This window comes from Dipodomys ordii, unplaced genomic scaffold (genome assembly GCF_000151885.1).
Source record: "Dipodomys ordii isolate 6190 unplaced genomic scaffold, Dord_2.0 Scaffold160, whole genome shotgun sequence".
Classification (NCBI taxonomy): domain Eukaryota; kingdom Metazoa; phylum Chordata; class Mammalia; order Rodentia; family Heteromyidae; genus Dipodomys; species Dipodomys ordii.
Genome location: NW_012267376.1, coordinates 2,614,789 through 2,638,313, shown reverse-complemented (window position 1 = coordinate 2,638,313; position 23,525 = coordinate 2,614,789). Strand labels below are relative to the sequence as shown.

The window sequence follows — 23,525 nt, the reverse complement described above, 5'->3', positions numbered from 1 at the left end:
CTTTGATGGTCCTCTTCAACTGTCTCTACCTTTACAGCTTCTCTGGCCCTCCCCATGCTCCTTCCTGTGTGATGAGACCGAGAAGAGACTCAGAAAAGCAGTCTATTATACTCCCAGATTGTGGAGACAGGAGCAGCCCACCAGATAGGGCCTGGAGGGGGTACCTGAGAATGGTCAGGAGGCAGAAGACAGGAGTGAGGGAGAGCTGAGGCCTAGCCTTAGTGGGGGTCTTTCAGGGAGGCTGCAGGTAGATTAGAATTTGCTAATAGGAATAATTCCAGTGGTCTCAGCCAGGATAGAAACTCTGGCTGTGGCTCTGACAGTTTGCATTTCCAAGATTGATCCATGGATAGACCCTGGCTGTCGTGAAGGATTGACTAGCCCTCGAGGCCTCCACCAGAAATTTACTTTTGGTGCCAATTTGGGTTTAGGATTGGTTGGGGATATCAAAAGATCATCCATACAGAATGTTTTAGAAGTTTTACAGTATAATCATGTTTACACTCATGGTGTTTCCGTAATACTACTGAATGGATGAAGAACGAGGGATGCCATGCTATTGATAACATGACCTTTCTTGATAGGAATCATTCTGGGCCCCCAACAGTGGCTTGTCTTTGCATGATATCTTCTTTCAATGTCCATTATTCAAACTCTTAAATTGGTCTTCTTTGTGTGTGTATATGTGCAGGTACTGGGACTTGAATTCAGGGCCTCTCTTACTTGCCTTTTTTTCACTCAATTCTGGTCCTCTACCACCTGAACCATGCTTTCTTGGTCTTCTTACCTTAGCCCCATCAAGCCTGCACTCTTCCTCAGGCTACGTGGTAGCCTCCGTCTCCCTACTTGTTCCTGCTGCCTGAAGTTACTCCCCTACAGCCACGTGAGAACTTTGCTGTCATGAATGAGGCAGTCCCTTCTCCCAGGCTGCCCTGGTGGTCCCTCCAGCAGCTTCCCTCCAAGGGCAGGGTCAAGGCTGCGTGATCCCCCCGCAGAACATGGCTCCATGGTGTTTGGCTTTTTTGTTCAGCCTGGAGACGTCTTTCTTCAGATCTCCCCAGAGCTCATTCTCATCTCTGCTCTGTAGTTTCTTCTTAGGCAGGGGCTTGTCCCCCACTTCTTGTGTTTGCGCTTCTGTTGTACTGGACAGGATCTCTTTCTCTGCTTTCTAACCCCCCCACCCCCAGCATTTACCATCACCTGACTTTGCATTACTTGTTTGTTTGTTTAACTTCCTCTCTATTATATCCCAGGCTATAAGGATTTAGTTGATCTGATTCTCAGAGTCTCCAGTCCCCAGACACAATGTTAAAACATAAAAAGTACTTATCAACTAATCAGCAGCAGAAAGGAACACACAATTGGCTGACAAAGTATATGATAACATATTGGCTCTGTTGAATTGGTAAAGTCATTATTTTATCTATAATATGTCCAGCAATAGTGATCACCATTAATATCGAATTGTTCATGTTTCGGGAAGACTGCGTCTTGTTTATCATCCATGGCCTTGGTTTGTCTTCTTAGGGAACAATATCAGCCCCCCTGGACAAGGACCAAGCTCTCAGGCTGAGGGGAACCCCTACGATGGGGACAACCTGCTGGGTCCCTTCCTCTCCCCAAGCAGAGCAGGGCCAGTTCTCATGACCGACTGGCTCAAGACCCAGGTCAGACCCGCTGTTTTCCAAGGCTACACAGCATCAGGTATGAGCTTGCTTTAGGTATCCTGCAATTCATAGCAGTGCCAAAGGAGACTGGATATTGGTCCTCCTTTTCTCCTGAAACTTCCATTTTAGCAGCACACAGATATTTGGAGCCATCTAACCTCTTCTCCTTGCATTTGTCCCCCTGGGGACAACCCCTTTACTCGGAGTAGTGTTTGTTTTGGATGTCCCAGGAGGCCCTGTCTGTAGACCAGCATGCCTGCCTGGAGGCTAGCCCCTTCAGGGTCCACCATCTGGATGGCCTCTCATTGGGCAGATGAACCACTCACATGAATGATGCTTCCTCTGAGGAATGGGTTTCTAACCAGTGTTCCCCAGCAGGAACCACTTGGTTGAGTTGCTGTGGTTAGCTCACCACTGTTAAAGATTTCATATTGAGGTGATTTCCTCCCCACTCCTTCCTTGAGACATTTTGGCAGGTACTGTTTTAAAGAGATGATGTTTAAAAGTTATCCCTGTGTATGTTGGCTCTCGTGTTCTGGATGTCTCCCTAAGTCAAGGAAAGCAGTACAGAGCCAGACTTTACCTCCTGAGGAAGTAGTCCCGCTCTTGGAAGAAGCAGCAATGGTCAGATTAAGCATGTTTATAATAGCCAACATTCCAAAAAGTTTGCAAATAGTTTCAGCATCTCTTAATCATAATTTATAGTTAAATGCACAAACAGCAAAACTGAACATGGAACCTACTATAGACAGAGAAAATAAGATCTTGCGGCAGTCTTTTGGGAAGTCTGACATTTCTGAGCTCAGACTGATAGGTTCACCTCCAAATGTTGCTTCTGTTGAGCTGGTGGGGCTGGGGTGGGGGTGGGAGTGTACAGGGATTGGATTTCAGCTTTTCAGGGAAGACAGAAATCAGCAGACCTCAACAGTTCCACAGAGCACCAGGACACAGAATATAGAATTGGGAACCCACCCCCAGTATTGTGCTTGCCTTCCTACCCCTCAGAGTCCACTGACCATTATTTTTATGTGGCCACCCGTCTTTTATAGGTATCACAGGATCATCTGTGACGATAAAGCCCTACTCCCTGAGCAGTGGAGAGACATACGTTCTACAAGCATCTGTGGGTATGTTACTTGCCCAGTTGAGTCTGGTGTTAGGGGATCGTAAAGGTTTGGTCATAACTCATATGCTTTTCAAGAAAATGATCGTCGCTTTCTCCTATTCCAGAAATTTTGTGGTCCCTGACTTTCCCCATGTCTTCTGCCTACCTTCCCTCACTATTGCCTTTGACCAGAGGGCATCAGCAGGTCATGGTTGTGTTACTGCATTTTGCTTTTCCTCATGGAATCAGGAGCATGTTTAGGAATTGCCAGCACTGATGACTCATGCCTGTAACCCTAGCTATTCAGGAGACTGAGATCTGAGGATTGTGACTCAAAGCCAGTTGAGACACACAAAAGTCAATGAGACTGTTATCTCCAATTCACCTTCAACAAGCCAGATGTGGGAGTGTGGTTTAAATGGCAGAGCACTAGCCTTGAGCAGACATAGCTCAGTGAGACTGAGGCTCTGACTTTAAGCCCCAGTAGACACACACACACACACACACACACACACACACACACACACACACACACAGGGTATACAGAATAAAGGCTGAAAAGTTGCCATTTAAAATTGTACGTTGCCATTTAAAATTGTACATTTTGTTGAGACTGGGAAGGTGGCTCAGTGGTAGAGTGCTTGCCTAGCATGCATGAAGCCCTAGGTTTGATTCCTCAGCACCACATAAACAGAAAAAGCCAGAAGTAGCACTATGGCTCAAGTGATAGAGTGCTAGCCTTGAGCAAAAGAAGCTTGAGGACAGTGCCCAGGTCCTGAGTTCAAGCCCCTGAACTGGCAAAAAATAAATTTAAAAAATTGTAGGGCTGGGAATGTGGCTTAGTGATAGAGTGCTTGCTTAGCATGCATGAAGCCCTGGGTTTGATTCCTCAGGACTACATAAACAGAAAAGGCCAGAAGTGGCACTGTGACTCAAGTGTCAAAGAACTAGCCTTCAGTAAGAAAAGCTCAGGGACAGTGCCTAGGCCCTGAGTTCAAGCTCCAAGACTGGCAAAAAAATAAATAAATAAAACAAAATTGTACATTTTGTATTATAAAACTTGATAAAATTGCCTGTGAAGGTGGCTCAGTGGTAGTGCTTGCCTTGCATGCATGAGGCCCTGGGTTTGATTCCTCAGCACCACATAAGCAGAAAAGGCCAGAAGTGGCACTGTGGCTCAAATGGTAGAGTGCAAACCTTGAGCTGAAGAGCTCAGGAACAGTGCCCAAGCCCAGAGTTCAAGCCTCACAACCGACCAAAATAAACAAAAACAAAAACCTTGATAAATTGATTCATTTTGTGAGAATCCATCTGTAATCCCTTTCTGTTTAGCCAGGTGTCATTGCACTGTTCTGTGTGGTTGGTGTGGGTCTGACTTCACTTGCACAGCCACCCTGCACGGGCCCTCACATCCCTTACACTTATATCATGACACAATCTAAGGATCATCCTTTTGGGTAACTTTGAGACATTTCTCTCCATTTCATAAGAAGAACAGAGGATGTAGCAATTACGTTTATAGACAAGTTTGCTTTGGTGACCACATTTTTTTTACATTTATTAAAATCTACCATAAACCAGGTGTAGTGACACATACCTGGAATCTTAACATTCATAAGACTGAAACAGGAGGATCGAGAGTTCAAAGCTAACCTGGGCTATAAAGTGAAGTCCTATCTTGCTGACAACTGCACAAACCACAACCCACTGTACACTTCCAGTTTTACATCGTGTGTGTGTGTGTGTGTGTGTGTGTGTGTGTGTGTGTGTCCATCTCCTGAAGAAGGAGCACAGGGATAAATTTTGTCTGAAACTGGGATTCTATATAATCACTAAAGACCTGGATTTTCTGTGCTGGGAATATCTGCTTGTTCCCTGCACAGCCACAGTGTGCGCACAAAGCCCTAGGCCCCTGCTTGTGCCAGAAGAAGATTAATGATTGCTTTTGTTTTGACAAACATCTTTGTGCTTGGGCTGGACTTCTTTCTCCCTTGCCTCTGAAATCTGTTCAAGTAACAACTGAAGGCCTTTAGATTAGCCATGTTCTTCATTGGAACTGGAGCCTCTTGAGAGCCTGTCTATAGCTCCAGGTTCAGTTCAGCTTGGCTACCTGAGTTCAGCTTGGTCTCCACGTGTCCCACCACCCAACTTCCTCCTGCTGTGCCCCCAACAACCTTGCTTTTCTTACTGCATAGATCACCCTGTGGCCTGCAGATCTGTCTTCCCTTGTGGTTATTTTGGCAAATGCCCATTCACATCTCTATGTCCCTTCTTGACCACTGAACCCCAGGAGTGCCTGCTTAAATTGGTTAAATCTGCTTTTGAATAGATTTTCCTGACCATCCAGGTAGAATTACTCACTCTTTCCTCTTGGGTTGTATTGTATTAAAGGATCTGTTTTCTGTGGTTTATCTGGGGGCAGATAGCTTAACACATGAACAATGTCTGGTCAGACCCTAGCACTAAACAGAGGTGCTGTGTGTGGTGGCAATTGTCACCAAGATTTTTAACAAATTGACACATAAATCTCCATCCCATAGCTCATCTCAAGAAAAATACACTAAAAGTTTAGAACACTTTACGTATGAGAATAATCATCGGGGGCTGGGAAGGTGGCTCAGTGGTAGAGCGCTTGCCTTGCAGGCATGAGGCCCTGGGTTCGATTCCTCAGCATCACATAAGCGAAAAGAAAAAAGTGGGAAGTGGTGCTGTGGCTCAAGTGGTAGAGCGCTAGCCTTGAGCTGAAGAGCTGAGAGACAGTGCCCAGGCCCAGAGTTCAGGCCCCACGACCGGACCACCCCGCCCCTCCAAAAAAAAAAAAAAGAGAATAATCATCGGTGAGTGGCTAGTAATAGCAGGAAGTAGAAAGCAGTAAGTCATCATCGGGGAGGAATAGTCATGCAGATTGGGATGCATCTGCCCAGTGGAATATCACACTGTTACTCACAACAGTGATTTAGATGATTGCTTCCATCCATGTTACTATAGGGTAGCACAGAAAATGTTTATGATGAGAATACCACTGATAAGAGAAGATACAAAATTATATCCATGCTATAAATGTAACTCATCTGTCCTAGTATGTGTGAGACTGAGGTGTTAAACAAATCTCAGAGGAAGGTTAATGTGTGCTCCATGCATCCTTGGGGTCTTCTTCCCAGAGATTTTTGGTCTCTGTTAGGGGGATTTTTGTCTGGCTCCTGAGTAGGAAATTAGTCTCCCTTGTCTACTTTTATTTCTCAGGGTCTGGAAAATTGGTTTTCCCACTTAGTGCTCCCATTCTCCAGGGCTCAGTGGATCCCCAGCACATACTTACACCCCAAGGTACCAAAACACTATGGGCATCTGTCTGAGTCAGCAGGAAAAAATTCTTGTGATCACATTTAATCCTCTGGGGGCTGGGAAGGAGCTCAGGGGTAGAGTGCTTGCCTTGCATGCATGAGGCCCTGGGTTCAATTCCTTAGTACCACATAAGCAGAAAAAGCCAGAAGTGGCACTGTGGCTCAAGTGGTAGAGCACTAGCCTTGAGCTGAAGAGCTGAGGGACAGTGCCTAGGCCCAGAGTTCAGGCCCCACGACCGACCCCCCCAAAAAAAATTAATCCTCTGCCACTGTTGTCCTCCATCATGGCTAAAATCTCCATCTTGTCTCTCTTAGCTTCCAAGCATGGCTTACGAGGCCGAGCTCAGCTCTACTTCACAGTCAACCCGACTCCACAAGACATGGCCTGCCAGATATGGCCCCACCATGGTCTTGAGGCACAGACCATCTTTAGTGTTTTCTGCCTGTCAGTGAATCCGGTATGTGACAGCTCTTGTTTGTCCTGAAACTGTTCAGCTTTGTCAGAAGTTGCAGCCAGATCCACACAGCAAGCAGTAGGCACAGAAGGCCAATTTGGCCTTCCCCATCTGTGAAGGCTGTGGGCCTGCAGTTGATGTAGAAAGTAGCCACACTAGCAATAGGGGTACAGAGAACCCCTCACTCAGAAGGAAGGGGAGGACTTGCTCCCTGGAAGTCCCCCTGGGGCACTTGATCTCAGCTAACACTGCATGCACAGGACATTGGGGATGGGATGAGGAGGCTCAGCTTTATCCCAAAGCATGTCTCTAGTCTGAATTCCACCTCTCCTAAGTTGAGCACTGGAGAATGTCTCTGTGGGTTTTTGCACAGGGTCTTTGTGAGGATTTGAGAGGAGGTTGAGTGTAGAGGGTCCAGTGCTCTCTCTGGCGGTCAGATGACAGGCCAAGTGGGAGCTGCCATATTGGAATCCTGGCACCATTTTCCTCTTCTTGCTGTGGACCGGTGGACACCTCCCATTTCTGCCCTTCTGTCCTTCCCATGTTATTCCTTTTGAAGCTTGCCCTTGTTTGTAGGAACGGCCAGGCCTCATTTAATAACTTTTGCTTTTAAACCCTGGGCCCCCACATCTCCTTTCTGCTGCTCAGGTGTCTGGATCAGGCCTTTCAGTACATCTCTTCATCCTCAGTGGAGGGAAGACTGTCTGATTTCCGGCTGTTGGGGGACTTGAGGGAAAGGAGAGCTATCTAGTGGACCCTGAGGGAGGAATCCTGCTTTGGGGGAGAAATTGTTGGTCTAAAAGACAGGAGTCCTACAGATAGGAAATCAGGGACCAATATTTACCTTGTTCCTGGTTGCAACATATGTCCTCAGGTGCAGGTGAATGTTTAGGGATGATGCCAATCATTGTATGTTCAACCACTCTATGTTTTTGCTCTCCATGGATCAAATGATAGGACTTTCACTATGAATTTAGTTACCAGCTTGGAAATGCCTCCAAACACACTCTGTACCGTGGAAGAGATACCCATTATTACTTTGCACTGCCAGCTGGTGAGCCCTTGGACAGTTACAAAGGTAAGTCATAATTGGATAGTGGCCATGTGCTATGCCCGCTTGCTGTTTTCTCCTGGTTTATAAAAACTAAACATTGTTGAAACTATGTGCTGAAAAATTGAAATTGTTTATTCACCTTGAGTTTGATGTTTTGTCTTTTTTTTTATCTGCCCTTAGTGGGAAAAAAAAAGCATTAGGAATATCATCCATAGCTAGGCATTTCTATATCTTATATTTTATATGAAATATAACATAATCATTAAGATGCCAAAGGATGTTTTTGATATTTCTTGTTTCCTAATTAAATATATTCTCTTTGGTGAATCTTGAACGTATTATAGATTAAATAAAATCAAGGCGTTCCCCCCCTCAAAAAAGAGAAAATGTGGGGTAAAGGATTGTTGAGTTGGCAAGTTGTAATGCCGGTGGCTCACTCCTATAATCCTAGCTACTTAGGAGGCTGAGATCTAAGAACTGCAGTTTGAAGCTAGGTCGGCAGGAAAGTCCACAAGAAATACCATTCATCTCCAGTTAACAACTGAAAAGCCAGAAGTAGAGCTGAGTTCCTGAGGTCCTGAGTTCCAGCCCCAGGACTAGCACAAAAAGAGAAAAGAAAGATTATCTTGGCTCCTGGTTTTGGAGGTTTCAGTCTTATAACTGTCTAGTCCCGCTGCTTTGAGACGTGAAGGCACTGCATTGTGTGCAGGGATTGGGGGTGGGAAAGTCCCACTGATCTCTGGGGCAGTATGAAAGAGGGATAAAGATGAGGGGCCACGGTGTCCGTCTTCCTGGTGAAGGTGCATCTGAGACAGGAAGACCTCCCTCAACAGTCACTTCTTGAAGCTTTTCAGACTAGCCACTTCCTGCCATTCCCCATCTACTGACGTCCCCTCTATCAGAGTTATTTTTCACCATCTTCTAGGCCTATGAAGTCTGTTGACATCATTTAGGGACTGCTTACAATGTCACCCCAACCTTTGGTGGGATGTTATCCATCCTGTGATTTCCTGCTCTGGGAACCTGGTTGGGAGCAAGCCTGCTCTTGCCCAGGCTAAGGCACTGCTGAGTGTGCAGGAAGAGGCATCTCCGTAAGTAAAGCCCAGGATGACTCTCCCTGTCCTCCTTCCTCACAGTCATGGTTTCCACCGAGATCACAGATGGAAAAGGCTCCAGGGTGCAGCCATGCACTGCAACAGTGACCGTGATACCCCGTTTCCACGGGAACAGCTGCCTCAGCCAGGACCTGTGAGTACCACACCACCACAGTCATCCATACTAGAGCAGTGTTTGTGTTTCCCTGGGAGATGGCAGTGCAGTGGGTTAAGAGGTTTTCTTTATCTTTGTGCCAGTCCTAGAGCTTGAACTCAGGGCCTGGGCATTGTCCCTGAGCTTGTTTTGGTCAAGGCTAGTTCTCTACCACTTGAGCCACAGCTTCACTTGCAGCTCTTTGACAGTTTATTGGAGATGAGTATCACTGACTTTCCTGCCAGGCTGGCTTTGAATTGCCATCCTCAATTCTCAGCCTCCTGAGTAGCTAGGATTACAGGTGTGAGCCACTGATGCCCTGTTGTTTTTTTTTAAAGCAGTTTTGCTGAGGCACTTTTACAAACTAGATTGTCCATCCAGTACAATGTTGTGTACTTCTTTGTATACTTACAGAATTGTGCAAACTTTCACATTTTCAGGATCACAATGGTTTGTATTCCTTAGCAGTCAGTCTTGTCCCCCCAACCACCCAGTTTCCTCATTCTAGCCCCAAATAACTAATCTTGGAAGTGTAGGGGTGGTTTAAGTGGTAGAATGACACCTTGAGTGAAAAAGACAACCAGATTGTAAAGCCTTGAGTTCAAGATAGTACCAGCTTTCTGTCTCTCTCTTCTCTGTCTCTGTCTCTGTCTCTGTCTCTGTCTCTGTCTCTCTCTCTCTCTCTCACACACACACACACACACACACACACACATCCCTCTACTGATCTACTACGTGTTTCTCTAGTCAAGATATTTCACATCAGTGGAATGATGCGAAATGTGATCTTCAGTAACTGTCTTTCATTTAATATGTAAAAGTTTTGAGTTACATGTATGATATGAATTTATGAATTCCTACCATCTTTTTTGTATTGCTAAATATTTATTGTATGGATATATCATGATATTTCCAAAGTGAGTGCTCTGTTTTCTAATAATTCAAAGATTTTGTGGAAACTAGCTGTCAATTCTCCTTTAAACACTGCATACAAACTACCAGTGACATGATCTGGGTCTGGCATTTTTTGTGGTAGTTTTATAATTACTTACTCAGTCTCATCAGTATTCACTGTTTTAAATTTCTTTCTGAGTTGGTTTGAGTAGCTTATATCATTTTGGGATTTTTTTCCACTTCATCAACATTCTTTAATCTTTTGTTGTACAAGATTTTCTGTTCTTCAAAAACAGTATTCTGTCATAAACCTTTTTATTCTGTGTGGTTATTTTAGTAATTAAGTTCTTTTCTTTTTGTGCCATCATCACAGTCCTAAAGTTTTAATTCAGGGCCTGGTCACTAACCTTCAGCTTCTTTTGCTCAAGGCTAGAACTCTACCACTAGAGTCATAGCTTTTTCTGATTAGTTTGTTGGAAATAAGAGTCTCATGGACTTCCTTGCCTGGGCTGGCTTTGAACTGCTCTCCTCAGATCTCAGCCTCCTTGAGTAGCTAGGATTATAGGCCTGAGCCACTGATGCCTGCATTGTTTATTTTCTTTATATACTTTACAGCTATAAAGTTCCTTCCAGCATTGCTTTCACTCCATCCCATATAGTTTGGGGTGTTGTGTTTTCATTTGTTAGTTTCAAGGTATTTGATAATGTCCTTTTCTATTGCTATTTTGAGCCATTAATTATTGAAAAGTGTATTGTTTATTTTTCACAGATTTGCACATTTGCCAAATTTTCATCTTATGATTTCAAATTTAATGCTATAATCAGAGAACATACTTTGTCTAATGTCCTATAATATAATATAGGCTAAAAATTTTTATGTGTACTTGAGAATGTATGTTCTACTTTTGTTCAGTAAAAGTGGTTTATGGATGTTTGGTCTAGTTCTGTTTGACACAGATAGACAGATACAGAGAGAGATTGATTTTTCTGCATCATTGTTCTATTGGTTATTGATGGTATTATTAGTTATGAATTTTCTCTGTCCCTCATTTTCTGATTTACATATACAGGGCCTATCCTTCCTTCCTTCCCTCCCTCCTTTCTTCCCTCCCTCCCTTCTTCCCTCCCTCCCTCCTTCCCTCCCTCCCTTCTTCCTTCCTTCCTTTCTTTCTTTCTTTTTTGTACTGGTACTGGGGCTTGAACTGGGAATGTTTTTTTCCCTTAGCTTTTTTTTAAATAATTTTTTATTGAGATTAAGTGATTACATAAATTTCACAGCATTGTGAGAAAGTGATACTTAGTTAAAGTCACAAGGCATTTCAATTGTCATTATCATGGTCTTTAAAGTTTGTGGATTCTGTAAGCTTTGACAATACAACTATTTCTTCCAAATTGGGTGATATGTACATTTCTTTCCTTTTGCTTAGTGTAAGCTGTTCCCTCTCATTCCCTCCCTTCCATCTTGAGTTGCTTAGTTAATTTTCACCAATGTACAATGCAGTTGATGGGCTCCTCTGTTGTATTTTTCCCCGTTTCCCTCTGATTCTGTGCCTTCCTCCTAGTTCCCTTTGCTTTTTTTGCTCAAGGCTAGTACTCTACCACTTCTGGCTTTTTTTGGTTGTTAATTGGAGATAAGAGTCTCACAGCCATTCCTACCCAAGCTGCCTTCAATCTATGATCCTCAGATCTCAGCCTCCTGAGTAGTTACGGTGACAGGTATAGACCACACTCCTTTATTTGCCTTGGCAGATATGTCAATATCCTGTTTGGCTTCTTTGTACCCTGTAGGACTTTGGTGTGAGACTGTACTGTGTCTATTTAGAGTTTTTCTGTGTAGAAGAACATTCTGTATTATTTGATTTCTTCATTTATCCACTTAAGATGAATAAATTCTCCTTAACCCTTGACAGGAAGGATGAATGGTTTTGAGATGCGTGCGTGCGTGTGTGTGTGTGTGTGTGTGTGTGTATTTAACCTTGATAACATCTGGTGTTTCCTTCAGATATAATTCCAGCCTGAACAGCTTGTCTACCCTCCAGCTGATGGGGAGTCACAGGGAAGCAAGGAACTTCATCACCATGATCACTGGAATCCTGAGACGTTTGTCTAAGGAGAACAGAAGTACTTCATGTGGCCAGTGGTTGCAAACGCAAGATGTGTTAATTTCTTCCTTGTGCAAATTAGTGTTTACAGATCAGGTATGGCCCAGAATAGGGTAAGGTAAACCGTCTATAAACTTGCATAAAGTAGTGAGGTCTGAGACCAGTTGGCCCCTGGTACATGGTCGGCTCCCTGGCACATGGTTGGCTCTCTGTCACATGGTCAGCTCCCTGGCATGTGGATATGCTTATGAAACAAAAGCAAGGAAGGAGCCACAATTTCTCTTACTTGCTGAGATGTCTTGCAAATCAGTGTCACTGGCTTATGAAAAAGAAAGCAATACAAGTAATTCAGCGTTGCAGATAATTCTACTGATGTTTCTGCAAGTAAGATTATATAAATACAATCTGCTACTATCCTGTTAACACTACCCTACAATGTTAAAAGTCAAAGGAAGAAAGGAAGGAAGGAAGGGAGGGAAGAAGAGATGGGAGATGGAGGGAGGGAGGAAGGGAGGGAGGAAGGAGGGAGGGAGGAAGAAGAAAGGAAGGAAAAGCAAAAAAATAAGTAAGAAAGAAAAAGATGTGAGAAAGAAGGAAAGAGAGAAAAAATATGTTGCTTGAGTGGTTTTCTTTCTCTTGTTATTCTCTCTGACCCCTTTCCAAGTTCCATTTGGTTCTGTCCTCTTTTCTCCTCTATCATATCAGTTTCCTAATGGAATATGGTGAGGTTGGCTGGGGACACACAGGAGGAGAAATATTAGGCTGGAAGGAAAACTTGAGCCTTGCAAGAGAAAGGCTTGCATTCAGGTAGTGTCTTAGGTGAATAGCATAAAGTCTGCTCTAAACTAAAAAGATCTTCTTCCTTTTCTCCCCCGCCCCCACTCCTTTTACTTTCCTTGTTTGTGCCATCAGGAAGAAATAATTGATTCTATTCTTTTATTAAGAGACCTCGTAAGTCTTCCTCATAAGGTAAGTGCTATTTATTTGCAAATGTACTTTTTCTGCTTTTTTTACTTCATAATTTTGAATGGCCAGTTCTTAAGAATAGAACTTTCCAGAGTTATATTTTGACATTTAGATTGAAATACAATTTTCTTCTAAGAATTCATTAGAATGGTGATTTTTTTTTTTACTTCAGAATATGGCTGGAGAATTTTATTCCTGTGTATAGAATTTTGGAAACTCAAAGTAGAAACTGATTTTTTTTTTAAAAAAAGCAGTAGCCATGCTGTGAACATTTTGGTGAAGGTAGTGTTTTTCCTACTCTTAGTATGAAATAGGTTATTTTTCCTGTGGGACAATTTTATTTCTCATGCTACGTTTCCCATGAAATCTTCAGAGATATGAGAGAAGAACTCATTTTACTCAAGGCAACTTGTATATGACTTTATTCTAGCTTCTGTCTTATAATCAATGCTTCTGTCTTACAATCTTTATTTGAGGTACATCTATCTTCTGACTTTACTGTGAAACATGATCATAATATGTTCTTACTTAAAAATGTACGACTGGTGGCTCATGCCTGTAATTCCAGCTACTCAGGAGGCTGATATCTGAGGATCGTGGTTCAAAGCCAGCCCGGGCAGCAAAGTCTGTGAAAGTCTTATCTCCAATTAACCACCAGAAAACAGGAAGTGGTGCTGTGGCTCAAAGTGGTAGAGCACTAGCCTTGAGCTGAAGAGCTGAGGGACAACGCCCAGGCCCAGAGTTCAAGCCCCATGACTGGGAAAAAAAGAAAAAGAAAAAGGAAAAGGAAAGAGTTCATTGTAGCTAAGCATAGAATTGAAGTGGCTGATGGGAACAGAGAAGGCCATAGAAGGACTTGCAAAAGAATTGGTAAAATGGCTTTTAACATTCAAACCAAATATCAATGCACAAAGGACTGCTGGGGTCCTTGGTTTCCTTAGTTATTTCATGAGTGAAAACAATTTTCAGAGAGGAAACATAGACCATCCAATTTTGTTGACCAAAAGTTCAATTATTCTAATTCCAATGATAATGAAAGAGGTATATGCATTGTGGATGTAAAAAAAATAGTTCATTTTATATCTCTTCTCTTCATGTAGTTAAGCTTTGTTAGTGCAGTACACATTCTCAGGTACTCCCAGATACTCCTTGCTCATGGCCAGTTCTTGGAAAGATTTGTGGTTGACAAAGGACTTGGTCTTGAACTTATCCTACTCATTGCTGGAGTCTGGGAAGCCAGCACACAAGAAAACTTGACAAGTGAGAACTATCTACAAGAAGAAGGAATGAAGATCATCTCAGATGTGTTGCTAGTAAGTGAGATGTTTTATTCATCCTTAAGAACACAGCTGCAGGCTGTGCACGAGCTCACTAGACAATGTATAGTTGGCGTGTATTTCCCCCAACACCAAAAATACAACTGTTTTCTCCCTCCCATGTTACCCTACATTGGCAATCATTTTTTTAATGTCCAACGCAGAATAACCTTATAAAGATAATAGGATTATTTACATCATAGTTCTGAAGATTTAGAGGTCTTTTATTTGTGGGCTTCTGGCTGAAAGTCTCCAGTTGGTTTGAGGCATCAAATATTTTTTTTTTTTTGGGTCCGGTCGTGGGGCCTGAACTCTGGGCCTGGGCGCTGTCCCTCAGCTCTTCAGCTCAAGGCTAGCGCTCTACAACTTGAGCCACAGCGCCACTTCCGGCTTTTTTCTTTTTGCTTATGTGGTGCTGAGGAATCGAACCCAGGGCCCCAGGCATGCAAGGCAAGTGCTCTACCACTGAGCCACCTTCCCAGCCCTGGGGCATCAAATATTTGGAGAAAGGAGCATGCATGTGCATCTGTGTGCTTGACTGGTCTCTGTCTTGTTCTTTCTTGTGTGTGTGTGTGTGTGTGTGTGTGTGTGTATGGGTGGCTATGAGTGTGGGTGTGTCTGTGTGTGCATGTTTATGGGTGGGTATGGGTGTGGGTGTGTCTGTGTGTGCATGTGTCTGTGTTTCCTTTGTAGTCCTACTTGAGAATAAAGTGGATGGTATTTTGGTATTTGGAGATTGTTATTTTCAATGTTAAATGTTTTGTGATAATGGTGTAATGTTCCTAATATTTTGGTAGATGTTCACTGGGATAATTAGGGAGATGTTTGATTTAGGAGCATCATTCTCTTCTATGTTTTAAAAAAAATGATGTGAAGGACTGCAAGTACTTTATTATATGCATTAACCTAAAACATATATAACTGATGAAAACAAAATATCAAATCTTATTTCTGTGACAGTAACTTTAGGAAATTATCTCAGAGTTTTTCTGTCTCATCTTGTGAAATGGCCAATGCTTTTAGGAAGCAGTGAATTCGTAGACAGGCTGTTGTCTCTGCAAACTGCCAACCCTCCCACACATACCTGTTGGTTTATTTAGCTTTCAGTTACCAAACTATTTGGGAAAGTAGGAACTGAATAAATATTCCATCTAAATCTAATAATAATCTGAGTTTCAGTGGCTCACACCTGTACTCCTAGCTACTGAAGAGGCTGAGACCTGAGGACTGAGGTTCAAAGCCAGCCCAGATAGGGAAGGCTATGAGTCTGTTATCTCCAATTAATCACCAAAAGTTTAGAAATGGCATTGTGGCTCAGCGTGGAAGAGTGCTAGCCTTGAGCCAAAAACCTCAGGGACAGTGCCCTGGCCCTGAGTTCAAGCCCCAAACAAGCATAATAAAATAAAATAAATTAAATAATAACCTTCATCATAGTTACACATTAGTGTATTTTCAAATATTTCTCACATTTTACCCTGGTCTTTGCCCAAAGGCACTGCGGTCACATTAACTTTTACTCTTCAGGTGTAATGGCATTAAACTCTGTTTAGATAGGTTAAGAACCCCTAACAAAAATAAAAGATTAATTTAAAGGAGCAAAATTCCCAGAAAGGTGTGCCAAAAAGAAAGACCACAGTTTGTGTTTTAGTATTCTTTGTCATTACATCTTCTATCCGTATCTTTCGGACAAATGAACCTGATCTAAGTTCAGGCTGTCTCAGTCACTCTCCTCAGTCTGAACTCAGGGTTTGTTCATTTGTGTTGCAAATATTCTGCTTTCAGAAGTGTCTTTCTTTGAGCCATGAGCATCAATTCCATATGAGCACTGGGCAGATGGAATTCTGGATCCTTCTTCATCACAACCTTCAGAGCTCTGTTCAGAGCCTGGGCTCTGTCCAGGTGCATTTACCTGGTGACCTGGCTTGGCACACTCTTGCTCAAGAAGAAATGCAAAGCCCATGTTACATAAGCCAACTCCTGTTCTTCAAAAAGAGCCCCTATCCAAGGGTGCCGGATCCTGGGCAGGTACCAGAGGTATTGACTGTCAACTTCTATGGCAATTCAAATTGTGGTGACTGGGCTTAGGAGATAAACAGAGAAACTAGGTTGACAGGTTGTAAACTAGGTTGTACTTGCTTTCTAGCTCCCAGAGAGGAGCCGCTTACAATGCACTGCTGTCTCCATGCCTTTTGGAAGATAAGAACTCTCTAGAAAACTCTTAATAAAATTAGGGCTCTCAGGTACCTAGATAAGTGATCCCATTCAGTATTTCCTGTGGGGATTTTTGGGCACCACTGGAGAATACGAGACTTGAGGAGGTCAGAGCATGTGGTATAGTATGTGTGCCTCCAGTGGCCTTACCTTTCCTAAAATCAAAGGCAGAGTTGAAGTGGGGTGAAACTTGCAAAGGGGCCTCAAGGATCCTCCAGGCCTCTCCATCATCTGCTCTCATCTGACCTGAATTTGATGATCTGATAAGTCAGGCAGAGCTGTCCTAGCGATTTGGCAGGGTTTATTTTGTTTGTTTTCTGGTCCCGGGACTTGAACTCAGGGCCTGGGCACTATCCCTGAGCTCAAAGCTAGTGTTCTACCACTTGAGCCACAGAACCATTGCTAGCTTGCTCTGAATAGGTTATTGGAGATAAGAGTATTGTGTGCTTTTCTGCCCAGGCTGGCTTTGAGCTGTGATCCTCAGATCTCAACCTGCTGCCTTGCTAGGATTACAAATGTAAGCCTCAGGTGCCCATCCTATTTGGCAGTTTCGTGAACTTTCTGATTGGTGTCAGCATTCAGAAACTCTGCAAGTGCTCCCAACTCACCATGAATCAGGAAGAATTCCAGAGATTTCTGTATTCTCCCTGCCCAGGCCTAACTACCTGACTCACTTGGGTACCCAATAGATTTTCTAATAGCTGATGAACAATTTATGATGAAAGCCTTATTTTTGTCATAAAATGCTCATAAAATATTTGCTTATTTGTTTTAGAAAAAGTAACCTTTTAGGGAGCTAGAAATTGTTAGATGGCTAATGGTATGGAATTTAATTCACACTAAAAAGCAATAAATAGCTATTAACGTGACTTCATGATGTCCAAAAGTGCAGTTATCTAAAACACCATGGCCAAGGTGCCTATGGCTCAAGTCTGCGATGCTAGCAACTGGAGAGGCTGAGAGTAGGACAGAAGTTTGAGGCCGAGAAACTGCATTTTGTTCTTGAAACCAAATCTTAAAAGAAACCATTAGCTGGGCACCAGTGGCTCATGCCTGTAATCCTAGCTACGCAGGAAGGTGAGATCTGAGAATCATGGTTCAAAGCTGCCTGGTCAGAAAAGTCCCTGTGAGACTCTTATCTCCAATTAGCCACTCAAAAATTGGAAGTAGTGCTATGGCTTAAGTGGTAAAGTGCTAGCCATGAGCACGAGAGGCTCAGGGACAGTGCCCGGGCCCTGAGTTCAAGCCCTACAACTGACAAAAAAGTAATCATCAAAAAGACAGGGCTGGAGGCACTCAAGTGGTACAGTACCAGTCAAACAAGTGAGGGGACCCCAGGACAAACGAAAACATTTTACATCTAACACTTGTGAAGGCATAATGAGTGAATGAATGTCAGCATGGGCTTTGACACCAAGCACCTGGATTCAGTAGGGTCCCACACTGAGGGTTTGAGAAAGATTCCCAGAAAGATAAAAGCAAACGCTTTGCTTATTTATTCAAACGAATGTTCCAGTAGTCCAGAATAGAAGTATACCTAACTGTGCAGTATAAGGACATAATTCACCTGTCCAACATAAGGGTATTGGTCATCTAAGTGACTTGTCATTTACATGCAGTCCATTAAAATTCTGTCCATTGGAGAATTTTAGGGATTTCAGAGTTTGGAATACACCCTCCCCATGAGTGTCCCCTTGGAATGAGGGGAAGATAGCAAAGCTGTTCTTCAGGCTTCTGGACCCCTTTGATACCCATCGATTATTTACCATAAGCAGATATGAGCCCTTAAAGCAAAAAAAAAAAAAGCAATATTAATACAACTTCCAAGATTAATCATTTTAACAAGAGTAGCATAAATTCACCCTAAATCCTGCCACCCTACCTAGGAAAACCACTTTTTTGTGTGTGCAACCCTCTGGTGTCGAGTGTATTCTTTTTCAAAGTGGTCACAATACCGTCACTGTGTTTTGCTTTCCTACTTCTCTCCTTGGAGCCTATTGTTGGCTTCCTTTTTCTGAGATGATCTTTGTTTCTCAAGGTTGGTGTTGTCGTGGGCATCACCCTCTACAGCTGCTCCAGCAGAAGGCCCATCCCAAGAGGACGGCTGCAGACACCCATGACTGTGGAGTATGGGGAGGAAGATAGTCCTGTAAGGAAAGCTGTTCCTCTGCTGTCCATCTGGTCTCCACTCCCTGATTCTTAATACACTTACTCCTCCAATGGCAAGCTTTTCCCAACTTTTTTTTTCCCATGACAGGATAATAACAGAAACACAACGACGTTTGTATTGCTGCGGAATCAGGTGAACTTCCACCAGTTCACTGGGCTTTCTGGAAACTCCCAGGGATCTCTACAGATACACATTGAATTTTCTAATGTAAAGACAAGGGCATTTCCTGTCATGTTGCTAGTCAGGTGTGTTAAATGTTTCATAGCCACACACCAGTAGCTCACACCTGTAATCCTAGCTATGCAGGAGGTTGAGATTTAAGGATCATGGTTTAAAGCCACCTGGGGCAGGCAAAACCTTAAGTTGTTCATTTCATTCCCACAAATTAGGTTGGTTATTTTTGTTCATGTCTTTTACTGCAGTTTTTATTTTGTAAAGAAATGAGGGATGAAAGTGTATGTAGAATTCTTTTTTTTTTTAAATTAAGAGGCTTGGTAATGCCACAGACTGTGAACACAGGTCCTTTCTAGCCCACGCTGCCTTCATTTTTGTTGCTGTTATTTAAGTTTTTGTGCCTGTATTGGGACTTGAACTCAGAACTTACCTTTTTCTGGTCAAGGTTGGCATTCTATCACCTTAGCCATACTTCTACTTCCAGCTTTTTGCTGTTTAATTGGAGAGAAAATTCTCTTAGATTTGCCTGTCTGGGCTAGATCTGAACCTGGATCCTCATATCTCAGTGTCAAGCTTACAGTATAGAAGGGTGTTTTGCTTTACAAATGACAACCCTAAAAGATTTAAGAGGAAAAGAAACTAGACATCATTTCTTCATTTTTATCTTCTAGATTCTTCGAGAAGCCTACTCCTTCTGATTTTCTTGTGAAACAGATCCACTTGTGGGGTGAACAAACTGTAGACATTTACATACCTGTTGTTCTGCAGAAAGGTCAGTGGGCTGGAAGAAACCTTTTTGTTTTCAGTTTTCTTGAGAGGGTGGAGCCTCCCATGTTCTCATGGCAGTGTTTTGCTTCCTGTGACATACACATCCAAGTAATTTCTCTTCCTGCTTATAAGACCATGTCTCTGTAAAAACTACCCCACCACCAAGAACCATCTTTGTCCCCTATTGGTGTGGTGAAGAGCTCCTAGCCTGTCTCTCCTCAGTGGTGGTTCCTCCTGCATCTCCTGGCCCCAGGACAGCTGTGTCTCCCCTTCATTCCTCACTTCTGCCAAGCCTTCTGACTGCAGAGTTTGTCTCCTGCGTCTACACATCTTGACTTTACCTCTGACCTGCTTGGGCCTCCTCTGGCATCAGGGGCTCCCCCCCAGAGAGGAAGCAAGTTTGTGTTTCACACAGAAGCATGGCGAACAGGACCTTGGGTGATCCTTACAGAAGCAGTGAACAGAGGCACAGGGCTAGCCTTCATAACCAGGTGTTTCTCAGTCTTCTCTCACTAAAGGCAAGGTAGTGGAGCTCATCATGCTTAAGCAAACCACACAGGACTAACAGGAAAAATGGAGAAATGCTCTAAACCCATTTATGAGCAGGCAGTCATTCTCCAATAAGTTGACATCTGACTTTTAGGTGAATGGACCAGTCCTGGGATATGATTTTCCACTGAGACTTGGTCACTTTATAGTTCTCATTTCCTTTTAAAATGAGTCAAACTGGGTGGTTGATCAAATTCTCAATGGCAATTATATACACATATATATGCATCTACTGTTTTCTTTTCCTCAATATTTTATTATAAGAAATTAGAAAAGTAAAAAAAAATAGATAAAAAGTTGGATGCCAGCTAAGTAGCTGGATATAAAGTTAACCCACAAAAATCCATAGCTTTTCTGTATTTCAAGAACCAGAAGCAGGGGCTGGGAAGGTGGCTCAGTGGTAGAGCGCTTGCCTTGCATGCATGAGGCCCTGGGTTCGATTCCTCAGCACCACATGAGCAAAAAGAAAAAAGTGGGAAGTGGCGCTGTGGCTCAAGTGGTAGAGTGTTAGCCTTGAGCTGAAGAGCTGAGGGATAGTGCCCAGGCCCAGAATTCAGGCCCCATGACCGCCCCCCCCTCCAAAAAAAAAAAGAACCAGAAGCAGATAGAGAAGGAAATCAGTTAAGCAATTCCACTTGCAGTAACCTTAAAGTATAAAATACCCAGGAAAAACCTAGCCAAGAAAGTGAAAGTTTTCTACAGCAAAAACTATAAAACTCTAAAGAAAGAAATTGAAGGAGAAGTAGAAAGACTTCTCATGTTTATGGATCGGCAGAATTAATATCGTGAAAATGGCCATTTTGCCAAAGGGGAGCTACAAATTCAATGAAATGCCCATAAAAATCTCAATATTATTCTTCACTGACAGAGAAAAAAACAATCCAAAAATTCATGTGGAACCACAAAAGGCTTGGAATAGCCAAAGCAAATCTCGGTCCAGAGAAGAAGCAATGTAGGAGGTATTACAAGTTCAAATCTCAAACTTTATTACAGAGCTATAGTAACAATAACAGTTTGGTGTGGCACAAAAATAGACCTGAAGACCAGTAGACTAAACTAGAAGAGCCAGAAACAAAACCATATACCTACAACCATCTGATTTTTTTTTTTTTTGTCGGTAGTGGGGCTTGAACTATGGGCTTTGGCGCTGTCCCTGCACTCTTCAGCTCAAGGTGAATGCTCTACCACTTGAGCCATAGCACCACTTCTGATTTCTGCATAACCAAAGGCATAATTACTAGGTTAAAAAGACTGCCTACAGGATGGGAGATCTTTGCTGGCTATATCTGCTTAGAACCTCATTTCTAGAATAAAAGAGGTGTAGGCTTTGAGCTATTAGTAGAAATTAGCTACTTACATCTAGTTCTAAAGCAAGCTGTTCATGTGCTTTGTTTTGGTCCAATTTTGTTTTTTGCATTGAGATCTGTGATCATCTGGTGTTTGTTATTGTAGATGAGAAAGGGCTCTAATTCCATGTATTTGTCAGGGTTTGAACTCAGGGCCTTGTGCTTGCTCATTTGCTCAGCTAGTGTTCTATCGCCTGACCCACTCCCTAGCCCTACATTTTTTACTGGTTATTTTAGAGATGGAATATCTTGGATTTTTCTGCCCCAGTTGGCTTCAAACTAAAATTTTCTGTCTCTCAGTCCCCTGAATACCTAGGATTATAGGTTTGAGCCACTGACATCAGTTCTAATTTCCTATTTATTGTTTTGTGTCGGTCCTGGAGCTTGAATTCAGGGCATGGGCACTGTCCCTGAGCATTTTAGCTCAAGGCTAGCACTCTGCCCCTTGAGCCACAGCTCCATTACTGGCTTTTTGGTGGTCAATCAGAGATAAGATTCTTATAGATTTTCCTACCTGGGCTGGCTTAGAACTGTGATCCTAGCCGGGCACCGGTGGCTCACATCTGTAGTCTTAGCTACTCAGGAGGCTGAGATCTGAGGATCGCAGTTCAAAGCCAACCCGGGCAGGAAAGTCCATGAGACTCTTATCTCCAATAAACCACTAGAAAACCAGAAGTGGCGCTGTGGCTTAAGCGGTAGAGTGCTTTCCTTGAGCTGAGGGACAGCGCCCAAGCCCAGAGTTCAAGCCTCACTACTGACCCCCCCCCCAAAAGAAAAGAACTGTGATTCTCAGATCTCAGCTTCTTGAGTAGTTAAGATTACAGGTATGAGCCACTGGTACCTGGCTTTAATTCCATATTTTTAGTAACAGCTACTATCTAATTCTCCCAATACCATTCACTTGAAATCTTAGGAAAAAATTGTAAATAAGTAGACTGTTAAGTGATTTTGCTTTTAAACACATAATATATACACATATATGTATATGTATATATGTGCATGTGTATGTATGTGTGTACATATATATGTGTGTGTGTGTGTGTGTGTGTGTGTGTGTGTGTGTATGGAAATGTGGTATGAAGCCAAATGGAAAGGTGCAAATGGGCCCAGAGGGTGTTTGGTGTGTTGGCTGATAGGCTGGAGAGAAGCAGGACGTGGCTTGAATTGCACTGGAGATAGAGACTGGACACTGAGCACTGCCCATCCTCATGAGGTTGGGGCCCTCTGTTCAGAGTGTCAGGAGAGCCATGGAACATGGAGAACACTAGGGACGCTGTTTCCTTTCTTGGCACCCCACTATTACTTTGTGAAAGTATGCATGCATTTAATTCTCCATTTAATTTTCCCAGACAGCCTGGAACACCTGTAATCCCAGCTACTCAAGAGATAGAGATTATGGCATCACAGTTCAAGTCCTGCCTATGCATAATGTTTACAAGACTTTAAAACCTGTCAAAACTGGCCACAATTTGACATTCCATTTTTTTCTCTTTTCTTAGGAGCCAACATGGGATATTTATCCCTACTGGATGCTGATTATGACAGAAGACCTCCCAACAAGAACTTCACTAAGGCTGTGAAGTATACAGTATGTTTCCAGTGGCTCCAGTGCATGTTTTGGGACAAGAGAGAGTGGAAATCTGAAAGTTTCTCTCCACAACAAGGAGCTTCTCCAGGAAACGTTAACTGCAGGTATGGGAGTTTCAGCAAGTGACTACATTTTGTTCTATCTTTGGCCTAAACCCTTTCTGAGTCATGTCCTCCTATGAGAAGCTGGATCCATCTTGGTCCTGAGCAGATGTATTGTGACATCTGTCTGCATTTCAGCATTGGGAAGGGGAGCGCATCCTGGTGTCTCCCCCTTCCTCCCTCCATGGAGATGGACATGTGCTAGGCATAGATGCATGTCCACTGAGCGATGAGCCCGTTCATAAGGGGCAGTTAGATCAATTACTTCTAAATATCCTGGTAGCCATTGAGTGTGCAGTTTATAGTCAGGCAAGCAGGGTTCTCTGCTCTCACTACCTCTGTTGTCCATCCTGTCATTCACTCCCTAACCGAGGGCCTGGCTTGGAGGTAAGGCCAGAGACACCCTGTGTAGTCATGAACAGCCTTCCCAGAAGTTTCTGGTCATCTCAGTCATGTTACAACACTGGAAA

At 43.1% G+C, this 23,525-nt stretch overlaps 1 protein-coding gene across 1 annotated transcript in view; it reads left to right on the top strand.

Moving 5' to 3' along the window:
• The window catches only part of Pkd1l1 (polycystic kidney disease 1 like 1), a 113,896-nt gene that overhangs the window by 38,233 nt on the left and 52,138 nt on the right, over positions 1–23,525 (top strand). Inside the window, exons 15-27 of the mRNA XM_013032942.1 lie at positions 1,528–1,704; positions 2,717–2,794; positions 6,429–6,571; positions 7,526–7,646; positions 8,759–8,870; positions 11,767–11,962; positions 12,779–12,835; positions 13,933–14,145; positions 15,931–16,173; positions 18,398–18,508; positions 18,617–18,774; positions 19,375–19,475; positions 22,866–23,058. Coding sequence (XP_012888396.1) covers positions 1,528–1,704; positions 2,717–2,794; positions 6,429–6,571; positions 7,526–7,646; positions 8,759–8,870; positions 11,767–11,962; positions 12,779–12,835; positions 13,933–14,145; positions 15,931–16,173; positions 18,398–18,508; positions 18,617–18,774; positions 19,375–19,475; positions 22,866–23,058 — 1,903 coding nt within the window. The remainder of the gene's footprint in view (positions 1–1,527; positions 1,705–2,716; positions 2,795–6,428; positions 6,572–7,525; positions 7,647–8,758; positions 8,871–11,766; positions 11,963–12,778; positions 12,836–13,932; positions 14,146–15,930; positions 16,174–18,397; positions 18,509–18,616; positions 18,775–19,374; positions 19,476–22,865; positions 23,059–23,525) is intronic.